Here is a 15,701-nt window from a genome sequence, read left to right as displayed (position 1 = left end):
CACGATGTGCAAAGTATGGACCAAATACGTTACTTCCATCAAGACTTATCGTGCGCACAAATTTTCCGAACCGTTCCGAACTTTTTTGGGGGAGGTATCGGAAGGAGTGGACCGATATAACCCACCATCGAACTTAAACTAAGTTTGGACAAAATATTACGAAAGCCAAATTTTGGACCGAATCGGTTGATCCGTTGGAGAGGTATCGTGCGCTCCAACCAGCCAGACGGACGGACATGGCTAAATCAACTCCAAATTGTCTGAAACACATTTCGTCCAAACATAGTTGGGGTCTAAAACCATTATTTCGATGAGGCACATTTTGCCCGTATGAAAGGCACACCGTACATGACATTGTTTTATAAGGTGGCGATACAGTCAGCGCATTGTCCCAATTTAAACTTCTATTTCCAAAAATGGTAAAACCTAAGAAAATATTATAGAGGTCAATCACAATTTCACATTTCGATAGGACCTGCGGTTTCAAAGCAAAATCCTGAAAACCTAAAAAACGCTAAAAATGTTAACTTTGACCGCGATTTATTTAAAAAGCGCTCCGGCGAATTTTGTGTTTTTTGATTTTTCTCATCTATGAACATTGTAGTTTCAGAATCCGCAAAAACTTCCCACGTGAAATTTTTACAATTAAAAACGTATGTCAGAAAACATAGCCAAAATTCTTTTCCCCAAAAATAATGTACATAGATTTAAAAATTATGTGTCCTCTTTCGGACGTTTAAACTTGCCTATCAAAGTATGTGGAATAAATGATCCACTAAATATTTGCACAAAGCATAATTATCAGTTAAAGTTATATTAAATCGCTACAACCCATTAAAATGCTCCACCTGGGATTTAAAGTTGGACAAGTTACTCTTATTTATAAAGTGAGTTTATATGGCCTTTAATTTTTTTTTTTGTCTTGGTGTAAATCTTCCCTGAAACTTAGTTTTGATATTCAAATAAATATCCCGTTTACTGTAACCCTGATTTGTCTTTGCTAATGTGCGATAAGAAGAAAAAGAAGAAGAAGAAAAAACACAAATTGTTATTGATGATAACGAATTATTCGTTACTGCTTACCATAACACGTACTCCACACTAGGAATATTTTTTGTTTACGTTAGCATGATTTCTTTCCGATTACGTTGTTTGTTTTGTTTTTCCCTTAACTCTAGCATGAACATGTGTATGTATGTGTGGATTATATCTCCGTGGTTGCATGTGTGACAGGAACAAACACACGTTCCTAAATGGTTGTTAGGAATAGCAAATGCAAGGAATTTCACATCTTATGTTCTTTATCACAGAAATCTATCTTAAATAATGTTTGCATGGAAACGAAAATGTCATACCTACACAAAGATAACTCCCACACTTTGGCATTGAGATTTTCATATTATAAATTGTTGGCATTTATCATCATTTATGCACAGTGCAATGCATTCCATGAACTATTCATTTTAACATTTAGATATCGCATGAATGCATGCATTCAACATTCCGTCATTCCATCATTCTCTTCATTATTCAGCTATCACCCATCCATCTATCACAGCCCCCATTCCATCACTCACTGCATTGTCGATTTCTTTACATTATTCTCTAAGGCTAACATATTTGAAGAATATTTTTCTTTTCATTTTTTTCTTTTTCTTTCTTTATATTTGACATTTCTTGTGCTTCAATATTGCAGGAATTTTCCTATCTGTTCTAATATTCCTGTCAATTGCCGGAAATATACTTGTCTGCCTCGCCATCTACACAGAACGCAGTCTGCGTCGTATTGGGAATTTGTTCCTGGCATCATTAGCAATTGCGGATTTATTTGTGGCATCGCTGGTGATGACATTTGCGGGAGTTAATGATTTGTTGGGTAAGTAACTAACGGTAAATTTTTTCCATTTATTGCCATCACCCTCATAAAAGCAAATACATATGTACGAAGTGTTCCCCTCACCATTAAATTAAAAATTCCACATGAACTTGGCAGGGTAAGAGACCGGAGGTAGCTATGTTATCGAAAAACACCATGAGCTTAACTGATGTTAAATTTGTTGGGGTCTTGCCGCGATCAACATGTTTGAGGGGGAATTGTTATGGTGAGTTTTGTTTCAAGGCTGTTGCCGTTATTACGTTTTTCTTTGTCTGTAGTTGTCCTTTTCAAATTTCTTTGGGTGTGAAAAAAGTTCACTTCAATCAACTAATTTTCACTGTCTACGTGCCAATTCCCAACCAAAAACAATTTGCTTTCATGTTTTATTCTTGCAGCCTATTTGAGCTTAACTTCCCCTATTCTCATTGGCAAATTTTCTCTGTGTTTAAATAAATTGTTTTCACGGAAATCCCTTAGCTTGTCGTCGCCTTCTTTATCTTCTATCCCCCTGTCATCAATGACGACGGAAGTTTGTTGTACGAAATAAGCTGCATTGTCTGAAAATGACACTAATGATTTAAAGCTGGCCCAAGGAGATTGAAAACTTAAAGTTTTCATTTGGGAATTGGGAAAAATACACATACCTTTTTTAATAAAACAATTCCAGAGATTGGAGAAAATTACATGGATAACAAGATGTACAATTATGGCACTTCATATTAACATTGAACAAAGTTTTTTTTTCAAATGTGGCTCTTGGAGAACGCTTTGATACGATAAAAATGTGTCTCAGCTTAGACCCTAAGTATGTTTGGACGAAATCCATTTCAGGCAATTTGAAGTCGATTTAGTCATGTCCATCCATCTGCCTGTACGGCTGGCGATAACTCTCGAACGAATCAACCGATTCGGTCCAAAATTTAGCCCTGTTAATATTTCGTCCAAGCTTAGTTTAAGTTCGAAGACGGACCATATCGGCCCCCACTTTCGTATACAGTTTAGAGACTATTCTCGGATTGACATGAAATTTATTGCAGCAGGTTTTTTCCTCCACATATACCCGTAGACTACAGTTGAATATGCTCTTCAACAAAAATTTTCAAAAATTTCTGTCACAAATGGACTATTGCGGGATGGGCATGATGTTTTATGAAGCAAGTTGTGCTCGAGGGCCCCTTGACAATGTTTTTTTCGGGAGCTTCATTCTTCCTGAGATTATGTTTTAAAAAGATGTAAATGACTCAAATGACTGATGATCAAGAAAATTTACCGATTGAGTGTCAGATTTTGCCGAAACTTAAAAAATTTCTTCCAAACGTACATCAAGTTCCGAAAAGGGGTAAATTGGAAAACATCTACCTCACAAAAGTTTAAAATTTTTGCTTAACCCAGCGTTTACACATGCCAGTGACAGTTCGAAAAATTCAATACAAACACAATATTTTACTACCACATTTACATTTTGGAATTCTCGACTCCACTGACACTAGATTTTTCATGCCAGTAAAATTTTGAACTGGCTGCCAGTGAAATGTAGAAAATGAAAAAAGTGTTGCAGAGACAATTTTTTAATCCATGTACATTTTTGTTATACCCTCCACCATATTGAGGGTAAAATTAAATTTGTCATTCCGTTTGTAACACATCGAAATATTCGTCGGAGACCATATAAAGTATATATATTATTGATCAGCCCGTCTGTCCGTCCGTCTGTCTTTTGAAATTAAGATACAGCTGGCAATTTTAAAGATAGAGGCTCAATATTTGGTGCAGAAGTTTTTATTACTTGCAGGATGGTTGGTATTGAAAATCGGACGACGTTTTGAAATAGCCCCCATAGAACGGTACCTCCCGATTTTCGGCATTTTTAAGGGTTTAGCTTCATTATCCTACCAAAATGGTTGAATTTTGGTACGTAGTCTTCCTTAGGGGTATAAAACTTGCCCCAGAATGTTGTCGGTATCGGTCCACGTCTTCATATAGCCCCCATAGAACGGTACCTCCCGATTTTTGGTATTTTGAAAGTTTTAGCTTCATTATCACACCGAAATGGCTGAAATTTGGTACTTAGTACGTTGGTGGTATAAAACTTTCCCCCAGAACTGTGTCGGTATCGGTCCATACCGTACTATGGGGGCTATATGACCCCATAGAACGGTACCTCCCGATTTTTTGAAAGTTGTGACCTCAATATTCCACCGAAATGGCTTAAATTTGTTATTTAGACTCCGTTGGGGATACTCAAACTTCCCCTTTAAATTTGTCGGTATAGGTCTACGCCTTCATATAGCCCCCATGGAAAAGTACCTCCCGATTTTCCGTATTTTGAAGGTTGTGGCTTCAATATTCCACCAAAATGGCTGAAATTTGGTATTTAGTCTTCAATGTGATATAAAATTGTTCGCCAGAAATTTGTCTGTACAAGTCCACGCTTTCATATTGCCCCATTTCCGACTAAAATTCGTCGGTATATGTCCACGTTTCGATATAGCACCTGAAGACTGTGACGTCAATATTCCACCGAAATGGCTGAAATTCGTTATTTAGTCTTCGAATAGTTATAAAATATTCCAGAAGAGTATTATAAGTATAGGTCCAAGTCTTCCTATATCACCATAGAAGCGTACTTCTTGATTTTATGTTTTAGCCACATTCTCTTACCGAAATATAGGACATTTGGTATTTAGTCTTCTTCGAGTCTAAAAACTTTCCGTCAGAAATTTGTCGGTATAGATCGACGTTTTGAAATAGCCCCCATAGAACGGTGCTTCACATTGTGTTACCGAAATTGCTGAAATTTAGTATTTCATACACGAAAGGAAACTAATTATTCCATTTTACTTCAATACAATTTGTGGTGGAGGGTATAACAAGTTCGGCCCGGCCAAACTTAACGCCCTTCTTACTTTTTTCTTTTAAGAATGCAAAGATTTAATGCATATTTTCAAAAAGATTATGAAATGCAAATAACAAGTTAAAAAGTATCAGAGATAGAGGGCCTGTGTGGATTGAAATACTTTTTTCCAAAAAAAAAAAAACTTATTTATTTAGGGGGGTTTTCAAAATTTTGGGCGTATGAACCGACAAAAGTATGGATAGGATTAAAGCTCAAACATTTGGGGGGATATAGATAGATAGAGCTTTTTTATCACACTAGCCTACGAAAAACATAATATCGCTGTAAACAGGGCCACTAGGAAAACCTTCGGTAAAAATGTCCAAAGGATCCTCGAACAGACCCTTAACCACCAAAAATTTTGAACATTTGTATGGGTGGTACCACAAGGATTGGACAGATAATGCCCAAATTTGAACATAAACTAAGTTTCGACAATATTTAGAGATCTAAGATTTGGACCAAATCGGTTGCTACGTCTATGAGAAATTGCGCGTAACATTTTAGCGAATATTTTCGAACTTTTGTGGGGGAGGTACCGGAAAGAGTGGACCTATAAGCACCACCTTCGAATTTCATCTAATATTCGAAGAAATATTACAATATCCAAAGTGTGGACCAAGGTAGTATTCGGTTCGAGTTCCGCAGCCGTCATAGGGTTTTTTACAACTTTTGGGCTGTTTTCTCAAGAGGTATGGACTTGCCCCTGAAAAAACTTTTTTTTTAATTGAGGCAGCGAATGCAAGTTGCTTCAACAAAAACAAAAGTGATTCGAGAGCAGGTCTTAAAGTGAATTTCTCCAAAATTTTTGTGGGTGGTACCCGAAGGAGTGAACAAATTTAGTTCATATTCGAACCTGATCTATATCTGGTAAATATATTAGCATGTGTAAAGTATGGACCAAATCGGTCACTCCCATCAAGAGTTATTGTGCGCACAATTTTTCAGAACATTTTTAAACTTTTGTGAAAGTGTATATCAGGAATATTTTTAATTATTTCATATTCCATTTCAGAAAAAAAGGATAAATTTTTTTCGCGCTACATCAAAGATTTTTGATATGTAGGTTAAGAAAAAGATTCCCAGTACGAATCTGGTCACGAGCCAATTTTTGGTTGTTGCGGACAAAAGTTATGGCGCTTTTATTTCGCTTTTTAAGAAAGAAAATATTATTATTACAAAAAAGTTCTCTCGAAGTGACTTCAGCGAGTAGATTGCATTATACCTGCAAAATGTTACACAGAATTCGCGGAATGTACATAAAATTGATAAATTATTGAATATAAGTCTACTTTTTTCAAAATTAAGGCCCATTTAGTGGTCATATAATTACATAAAAAATTGTTGTGGATCCAAACTTCATGGCGAATCAAATGAGACTGCAATCATACAGATTGGTGTTATAGTTTGGACGTTACAGCCAAAATAAGCACATATTTTGGTCAAAAAATAATTTTTTGTGTGAAAAAATATTTTTCCCATGCATTATGTAGTAGAAAATATTGTAAAAATTTATAGGAGTACTTCCTTGATTTTGCTTAAATCTCCCAACAAAATAGACGGATTTTGCTTTATTGACATTCATATTAAAGCTTTCCCATTAGGGGAGGTAATTGGGTTGATGAAGATATATGTCAAAGCTTCTGAAATGGAAATAGAGGTCAAATAACCCATTTTTATTTATATGCATTTTAAAATACATGTTAATCGCGTAATTATCAAAATCATTTTGTCCGCATGTGATTTTCATGTACAGCAAGACCATATCTGTTAATTTGTATATATTTTTCGAAATTTAATTTGGAGGCTAAGATGTAGCATCAGCTGCATCTTAGCATTAAAATGCCTATAAAATATCGCTAATTTGCGCAAAGTGCATACAATTTTTGTCCGCATCCGATTTCAATGTCCACCATGAAAATCTACATCGATATATATCTATTTCAAGGCGATCAATTAAGAACCGTGGATGTAGCATCACACACTATTTTTTGGGATAAAATGAATGTAGCTCCCTTATCAGTGAAGTTTTCAAATCTCTGTTTCCGCTAAAACGAAGATGCTGTATTAGTTGTTTCATTGCAGTGGAAACGAACCGCAGAAAACGCGATAAAATACGCGATATTTCCAAAAACAATTTTAGCTAATTTTTCTACTTTGGATTTTCTTGTAACTCGAGTTTTAGTGGATGGATTTTCACGGAGAATGATTTATTAGATCCGGAACGTAAAAAACTAAAATGTGCAATCAAGTACGAGAAATCGAATGACAATTGTAAAAATTAGGCCCGAAAAATATGTTTTTTACAAAAATGTTCACACAAAATTTCCGCATTTGGATGTAGATTTCTATGAAGCTGTGCAGACTACATTCACATTAGTCGTATCAAACAACTCAGAATCGCAAGTACTACAATCCTATATATGATTTTTTGAAAAACCTGTTTGCGGAATGGAATTAGAAGAAAATTTCAAAAAACACTGTAAATCTGGCTTCAAAATGTCAGCATCATTTAATGGTAGAATCAGACGAAATTTTGAAAAGTAATACATTAGTGAGATGATCCTTATTTAGTTTGCTTCTGATTTTACTTTGACAAGAAAATTCGAGAGAAGTGTGGTTTACTCACAAATCGAGAGATAACAAAAAAAGACATGGTGGCTTCAACCCATTTTCACCAATTTTTTAACATAAATATAGCCACAGCTTCCACGCAAATTATCTTTTAAGGCCAATATTTTATCCAAAAGTATTTAATTTGTATAATATACAATCACGGGTCGCGTTTTCTAAAAGGGTAAACCTGGGCTTCAGCTATGTTAAATTTTCAAAAATATTGGTGATATACCCTCGTTAGCATAAATGCTGAGGGTATAATAAAATAAAACAAAAATAAATTAAAATAAAATAAAAATAAAAAATAAAATAAAACAAAATAAAATAAAACGAAATAAAATAGAATAAAATGATAAATAAGACACGTAAAATGGGACGCGAGAACAAAAATGAAAAGAAACTGGCGTTATTAAAAATGAGTAATGAAAAAAATAAAATAAAACGAAACCAAATAAAATAAAACCAAATAAAATAGAATAAAATAAAATGAATTAAATTAAAATAAAAAATACAAAATAATATAAAATAAAAATAAAACTAAAATAAAAATAAATAAAAATAAAATAAAAAATTAAAATAAAAATAAAAAATAGTGAAAAAATAAAATAAAACGAAACAAAATAAAATAAAACCCAATGAAATAAAATAGAATAAAATAAAATAAAATTAAAAACAAATATAAAATAAAATAAAAAATGAAAATAAAATAAAACAAAATTAAAATAAAAATAAAATAAATTAAAATACAAATAAAAAAATAAAATAAAAAACTCCGAAAGAGGGTTTAGTCTTAGCATAAAACCGAGAAACATCGATTTGTATGGTGGTTCGGAGGGTGGAAGTTTGGAATGGTGTTGTTCGCAGGGTGGAAGTTCAGAAGTGTGTGGTTCGCAAGGTGGAAGTTCTGAGGGCGATGGTTCTTAGGGTGGAAGTTCGGTGAGGGGAAGTTCAGAGGAGGTGGTTCGGGGGTGGAAGTTCGGAATAATTAATTCGATCCTTATAATTTCTTGTCATTTCAGTGTTTTCAATATTTCCGAACAAAATCTCCCGTCGTAACGTTTTAAACACTTTATTTGTTATCAAAATTTGGTTTGCAAAAAGAAAATGAAAAGTTTTCTGTGGAAAGAAAGAGCACAGTTTTTTGCAAAATTTAGTTTGCAGTTACAAGTTTTCAGTTAGCAGAAGAGGACGTTTGTGGAACAGAAATCAAAAAGAGAGCAATAATGTTTTGAAAACTTAGCAAACTCAACTTATCTTTAGCAACTTATCACTTATCAAAAATAAGCGTTCTGTGGAACGCAAAAATTTGCGAATTGTCAAAAATATTGCTAAGTGCTAAATGAAAAGTAGACAAGCTGTTTCGCGGAATAGGGCCCTGTTTTGCGTATACATTTTAAACATTATTTCGGATAAGTTTCGCAGAGCACGTTACAACTGTAATGTTTTAAAAAACAACCATGCTGAGTTTGCTTCTTTTCTTTACGTCAAAGGCTGAGGGTATATCTCTGGGAGCAAAGCTGGTTGGTTGGTTGGTTGGTTTACGTGGTGGCCATACTTTATAGCCTCAATTAGTATGTTAGAGATACCGTTTTGAAAAACCACACCACTCGTTCAGAGATTGCTATTTCGTCGTTGCATGTTGACAGTTAAATCCAGCCTGATGAGTTGAGGAATCGCAGAAGGTCTCCCAGACCTACTTCTGTTATCTCTGTGATATCACGAAGGAACGGTTGTCTTAGAGCTTTGAATCGTCGTTGCATTTGTGCAGGGCAGGAACAGAGGAGGTGCTCAACAGTTTCCTCCTCTTCTTCATTCCCGCAGCTACGGCAGTGGTCATTGTGCGGTAGATTTAAACGTTTTGCATGGTTACCAATTGCCCAGTGACCGGTTAACACTGCAGTAAGTCTTGCAAGGTTCCGTCGCGTTTGATTGATTAGGAACTTAGTTCGTTTGGCGTTGTATTGAGGCCACGTTAATTTTGATATCTTGCATGTTGCCGTTTTGTCCCATCTACTTTCAGCCAGTGATAGATAGTGTTTGAAGATATCCCCTTTAACTACTCCCATTGGAATTGCGACTGATGCCTTTGGGAGTTCGTTAGAGGCGGATCCTGCTCTAGCTAACTCGTCTGCTTTTTCATTCCCAACAAGTCCCTTGTGGCCCGGGATCCAGGTGAGAACTACTCTTGACAGACGCCCTAGTTTGGCAAGTTCTTCTTTACAATCTTTCACTAGCTTTGATGTGACAGCGTTGGATTTTAGTGCAAGGAGCGCCGCTTGACTGTCGACGAAGATTCCTATTGAGTTTGCTGTGTGATGCTGTAAAAGTTCAGTACAGGCCTCCTTTATTGCCAGTATCTCCGCTTGAAAGACACTACAGTACTCAGGTAGCTTTGTAGATGTGTGTATGTTTGCTTCGTCCGAGAACACACCGGATCCGACTCCACATTTCATCTTGGAGCCGTCCGTGTATACCTTAGTGTCATATGCTATCAATGGTGATCCATTACTCCATTCTCTTCTGCTTGGAAATTTGATTGCAAAAGGCTGATCAAAATCCAATGTAGGTACGCAGTAATCAGCAGTGGTTGTTATTTCTTTCGGAAGTTGTTGAAGCATGCACGCATGTCCGTAAGTTCTGTCTCTCCACATACCTAGAGCTCGGAGTCTTACTGCATTACATGTTGCTGTTGCTTTGATGTGTAAATTAATTGGCAAAATGTGCATCATTATATTGAGGGCTTCGGCCGGACACGTTCGCATCGCCCCTGTTGCCCCGCAGGGACGTACGCAGGGGTGGGGGCACGGGGGGCCCGGGCCCCCCCGAAATGGTTTGGTCGAACAAAATTTGTTAAGCTACTGTAACTAGTTATTGTATTTTTTCGCCTAAAAATGTTTGTATATTTGAAGATTTCAAATTAAAACTTATAGTTCCTTAAAGGTAAGGTCACATTAGGCAAATATTTGCTCCAGCGACCGGCATTGTGCGCTTACTGAGAACAAGTGAGCATAAATTCAATGTATTACCAACACCCACTTGATCTCAGTAAGCGCACAATGCCGGTCGCTGGAGCAAATATTTGCCTAATGTAACTCTACCTTAAGTTTCTGAACAGAAAATGTACATCATTACAAGTTTTGTAAGAAAATATTTTAAAAATTTTTGTTTGTAAGCTGTTTTTGAGAGAAACTTCCAGTAAAATCTGAATTACTTCTTCATGTCATATCATACCACTATCAAAAGCTAATTCCTTAATGAATATACCCCATGTCTATTATTTATTCGAACTGTATAGAGCTCTCGAGGCTTAAAACTCATCCGGTTATAACAAAAATAACGAGTTCAGTATTATGGGAATGGAAATATTATATAAAAAAAATCTATTGAATAAAATGTATGAAGGGTCGGTCCTTCGTGGACTACATATTGAAAGCCAATTAGAAATTTATTTTACTGCCATCGACAAAATTTTGTTATTCTGTTTTAGACAAATTTGCTGCTAAACAGTATGAGAAAATAATGAAGACAAATTAATTTTTGTGCGTCACTTGATCTTTTCTTATCATTACCGAAGTATAATTGTAACCTCAGACTTTAGATTACGAGATTATATACACTAGGATTGTATAGATTTCATCAAAATAATGATTTAAGACTTCACATATGTTTGGACGATATTCGTTTCAGCCAAGATGGAAGTACTTACCACCGTCCGTCCGTCTGTATCTCTGTTTGTCTGGCAGGTTGGAACTCATGATAACTCTCGGTCAAAGTTATGGATCTCGTAATGTTTTGTCTAAATTAAATTTAAGTCATATCGGTACCTCCGCCATAAAAGTTCAAACATGTTCACTAAAATAGTCGAAGGGACTAACCGATTCGGTCTAAAATCGAACCTAATATGGTTCGCAAGATTACTTCCAAAAGTACATCAAGGTCCAAGAGAATATGTTTGGACAACATCTTCAGGTCTCTTATACAAGTCTAACATAACTGCAGTTTAAAGACTGCTCGATGATTCTTTGGACATTTTGTAGTCTTGTTTACAGCGATATCCTACTTTTCCTGGACAAGTTTATGCTTCCTGACAAAGCTCTAAACACTACGGTGGCCAACTAAAAAGCTTATGGGCGCGGTAACTATCGAGAGGAGTGTCTCTCAAATAATTATTAGTGAATAATTATGTGGGGTTCAATAAGGATCGATTGTTATTTGTCAAAACTATATAGAACTAAGTCCATCAAAGTGTTTGTCATCGAGTCCAAAAACTTCTAATCGTATAATCGTAAAATAATATTAAAAGTAAAAATAATCCTGGTATCAGAATCTATCTCTTTCGGTAAATAACACTGTGCAATATTTTTAAGGTAATCTTCTGCAAATAATTTGAAGTGAGGATTTTTTGAAAGTACAGACCCAAAGTACAAAAGCCCTAGTTCCGTTTTGTTGAGTCAGATACAGCTTGGATTTTATGGTCCCATCTAAACATTATTAAATATCGACTTTTTAAAAAACTCGGGGCTATATCTCTGAAACCAATGCAAATCTTCTTCTGACCTTTGCAGAAAATTTGTAGATAAGGGCCAAAATAAAATATTTGGAGAAATGAAAAAAAAAATAAATTTTATAATATATCTAAATTCCATAATTTGTATACATTTCGCACCATATCTCCAAAACTGTTAAATTTTTCTTAATGTTTTCATTTGGAAACATATCAACGACAACGACAGCCGATATTCTTAAAAATTAGGCTTAGATCATCGAAATAGTGAAAATCTTGCTATAGCAAAGACAACGGCAATTCTTTGTTGTTGTAAAATTCTGCGATAAACCATAAGGTGGACCTGTATGATTAAAAACTTCAATATACTTCAATAAATTTTACATGGCGACATTACAGAACGTGGCCCGATATTGTCTATTTTCAATTCTAAATATTCTACTCTGTAAATATTTAAAATTGTATCCTTAGTCCCAATTTACAGTAAACGATTTTTCTTGCTGCAATTTTTCTCGTTCTCTTTTAAACTTGCCATTGGCAATTCTGTTTCTGCAACTTTTGTTTTCAAAACAATGAAAATAATGTCAAAAACGAAAAATATAAAAGGAAGGAACCATGGCAGAACTACCAGTAGTGCGATTCTGTAACTTTTTTTAATAACGAGCCGACATCGGTAGTTAACGAAAATATTCGGTTGAGTTAACGAATGTGCTATTCTGTAACTTTATGTTAACGATTGTAGAAATCGTTAACTCATACCGACGAAAATCGATAGGAAGGAAATGTCAAATATTATATTTTAATATTTATTAAAATATATTTTGAACCTGAAAACATTATTTCGTCGCGAGTACAAAACATAAAGCGTTTAAGAAGGAAACAATTCAGATTTTTGAAGGAATTTGGCTCAAATGTGTGTCTTTTGGATGAATACGGATGCCAGTAAAGAAGGATCTCTTAAGATGTTTTTATTGTGTGTGTGATTTAAAAGTAATAAAAGTGATAAAACCATCATTAATCTTTTTTAAAAGCGCAGTTGTATTTTTTGAGTCATTTGAGTTTATATATTCACATATTCAATTCACGCCCACATTAAATGAAATTTCTCATAGCGGAGAGTATGAAAAGTTCGCTTATACGCCATTTTTAGCATTCTGATTGTTAGTGATGCTGAGTTAAAATCTACAAGATTATCACAGAACAAAGTAGGTTATAGTAATACTATTCACGTGTTGGCCTCAATGCTAAATCAAAGCCAACGAAAGCCTCCTAGAAAGATAGTGTTACGGTCATTGGTATAGGTCTTACATAGCAGTACCACACTTGAGTTCTTTTGAAGCATTAGCTAACGTTTTTCCTCTTTAGTAAGTAAAACAAAGGTTAGCGTAGTCTTCCTATGTAGGATAGCATGGGGTAGCTTCGCCACTATTGCGCCTTCGCCAGCGCCGATTTAATTGATGCTACATGAAGGTGGTGTAAAGGAAATTTATGAGTTAATCGAAGATCAAATTGAACTTTGATGATCTTTATGCAGTTTCAATAAAATCGGCGCTGGCGAAAGCACAACAGTGGCGAAGCTGACCCATGTTATCATACATAGTTAACCCTTATGTAAACGCTTTAAGAAGATTTTTCTCAATAAGGTAGAATTTACCTTGTGTACACTCCTCATTAACATAACATATGCCAATATAAAAACGCCGTTTTTAAAAGAAATCGTCGTTAATTCTGTCGTTAAGGAGTTACAGAATCGCACTACAGGTAGTGGTATCACACCAGCTGATCGAATATGAAAAGTCAAATCCTTTATTAAAAAATTATTTTTGTTGTAATTTACCCAACAACATAAAGAATGTTTTGACATAACATATTCAAAATTTTACGATGCCACTATCTGGGTAATTGTGCCATGGAAGGAACTGAGACTTGCCGCAAGTAAACTCGCCTAATGTAAATTGGGACTAAATATTATGAATTGAATTTATTGTTATTAATTGAATTTATTATTATTTATTGAATTTATATACTTTGTACCATTATTTCATATAAAATATAGAATAGAATATATGTATATATATTTACCGAGATATGAGCTTTCGAAGGGAAACATTTATTGTGTTTTGTATGTAGGATAGAAACTAAAAACGTATTTTCCTCGAAGTGGCACTTTATATGTTTTTGTGGGACTATTGTACACATAAATCATGTGCTTAACCGAGAGAGTCTTAAAAAAACTGCTGACGGAGTCAGAAAAAATATCAATTTTGTACGGTGTTTTGTTTTTGTTAAAATCGAAATTTTGATTTTAACTGTTAAAAATGTTTAAAAATTGATTTTTTTAATTCCTTTTCGATAATGGACAAGATTATTAGGTTCGTAATGATCCCACAAAAATATATGCTGATCGGTTTATTCTTTTTCAAACTACAGTGGTTACCGCAAACTGCATTAGTAAAAACAGTGCTTTATAAGCGGGCATTTGAATGCAAGATTTTTCAAAAAAAAAAAAAAAAAAAAAAAAAAAAAAAAAAAATAGAAGGTAACTTAAGGTTTAATAGATTTTTTATAAAAAATGCATGAAAATGGTTTTTTTATGCTTAAAAGTGGCCATAACCCCTTAAAATAGCTTTACGTAACGCTACACAACATTTGAATTTTTCATGATTTTTGGTCAAGTTGTGCCCCCCGAAATGAAATCCTGCGTACGTCCCTGTTGCCCCGATGCATGCAGATCTTTGTATGCTGTATAGTTTTTTCTGTGTTATTTTCTTGTCCACTGCTGGCCACCACACTAGTGCTCCATAAGTGAGAATTGGTCTGATTATGCTGGTGTACATCCATAACACCATTTTAGGTTTGAGGCCCCATCGGCTTCCAAACAATTTGCGACATGCGTAATATGCAACAGTTGCTTTGTGAGCACGGTGTTCCACGTTACGTTTCCATGACAGCTTAGAATCTAGGATGATTCCTAGGTACTTGGCATGATCTGATAGGGGTATTTCTTGACCTCGCAGTCTTGGGAGATTAGGTATTGCATATTTGGTCTTTGTAGTGAATAGCACCATCTCAGTTTTCCCTGGATTCACTCCCAGACCACATCTTGTGGCCCAAGTATCTAGCGATCTCAGGGCTCCGCTCATAATGTCACTTATTACGGTCGGAAACAAACCAGAGACGAGTATTACCACATCGTCCGCATAGGCAACCACCTTAATCCCCATGTGGTCAAGTTTATTGAGAATTTCGTTGATGACAAGGAGCCAAAGTAATGGCGAGATAACTCCTCCCTGTTTCCCAGTGTGGCATTAATAACTCTGCTTTGCAGCATGGTGGTAATCCAACTACTGATGAGTGATTCCACGCCGAAGTTATCTAGTGCTTGTTTTATAGCTGATGTACTGACGTTGCTAAAGGCACCTTCTATGTCCAGGAAAGCAGCTAGAGTAAATTGTTTGTGCTCTAAGGACTTCTCTATAGTCCTAACGACTTCGTGTAGGGCTGTATCCGTCGAGCGCCCTTTAATATAGGCATGTTGGCTAGAAAATATGATGTTTGAGTTTTCCATCTTTTCTCGAATATACACGTCGATGAGTCTTTCGAGCGTCTTAAGTAGAAATGATGAAAGGCTTATTGGTCTGAAGTCTTTAGCATTTTCGTGACTACGTTTTCCTGCTTTGGGTATGAAGACAACCTTTACCTGTCTCCAACTCGTTGCAACGTAGTTAAGGGAGATACATCTACTATAGATGTATACTAGCCAAGGATTTATTATTTCCTCTGCACATTGTAGCATTTTTGGTATGATT

The 15,701-nt window shown here is 35.3% G+C and overlaps 1 protein-coding gene across 4 annotated transcripts in view; it reads left to right on the top strand.

Moving 5' to 3' along the window:
• The window catches only part of Dop1R1 (Dopamine 1-like receptor 1), a 422,220-nt gene that overhangs the window by 225,441 nt on the left and 181,078 nt on the right, over positions 1-15,701 (top strand). For all 4 annotated transcript variants that reach the window (XM_073960852.1, XM_073960853.1, XM_073960851.1 and 1 more), the window contains one exon: positions 1,697-1,876. In XM_073960852.1, coding sequence (XP_073816953.1) covers positions 1,697-1,876 — 180 coding nt within the window. The remainder of the gene's footprint in view (positions 1-1,696; positions 1,877-15,701) is intronic.

The sequence above is a fragment of the Musca autumnalis genome, unplaced genomic scaffold, assembly GCF_047663935.1.
Source record: "Musca autumnalis isolate F117 unplaced genomic scaffold, ASM4766393v1 scaffold_1, whole genome shotgun sequence".
In the NCBI taxonomy this organism is placed as follows: Eukaryota; Metazoa; Arthropoda; class Insecta; order Diptera; family Muscidae; genus Musca; species Musca autumnalis.
This window is presented reverse-complemented; position numbering and strand designations above follow the sequence as displayed.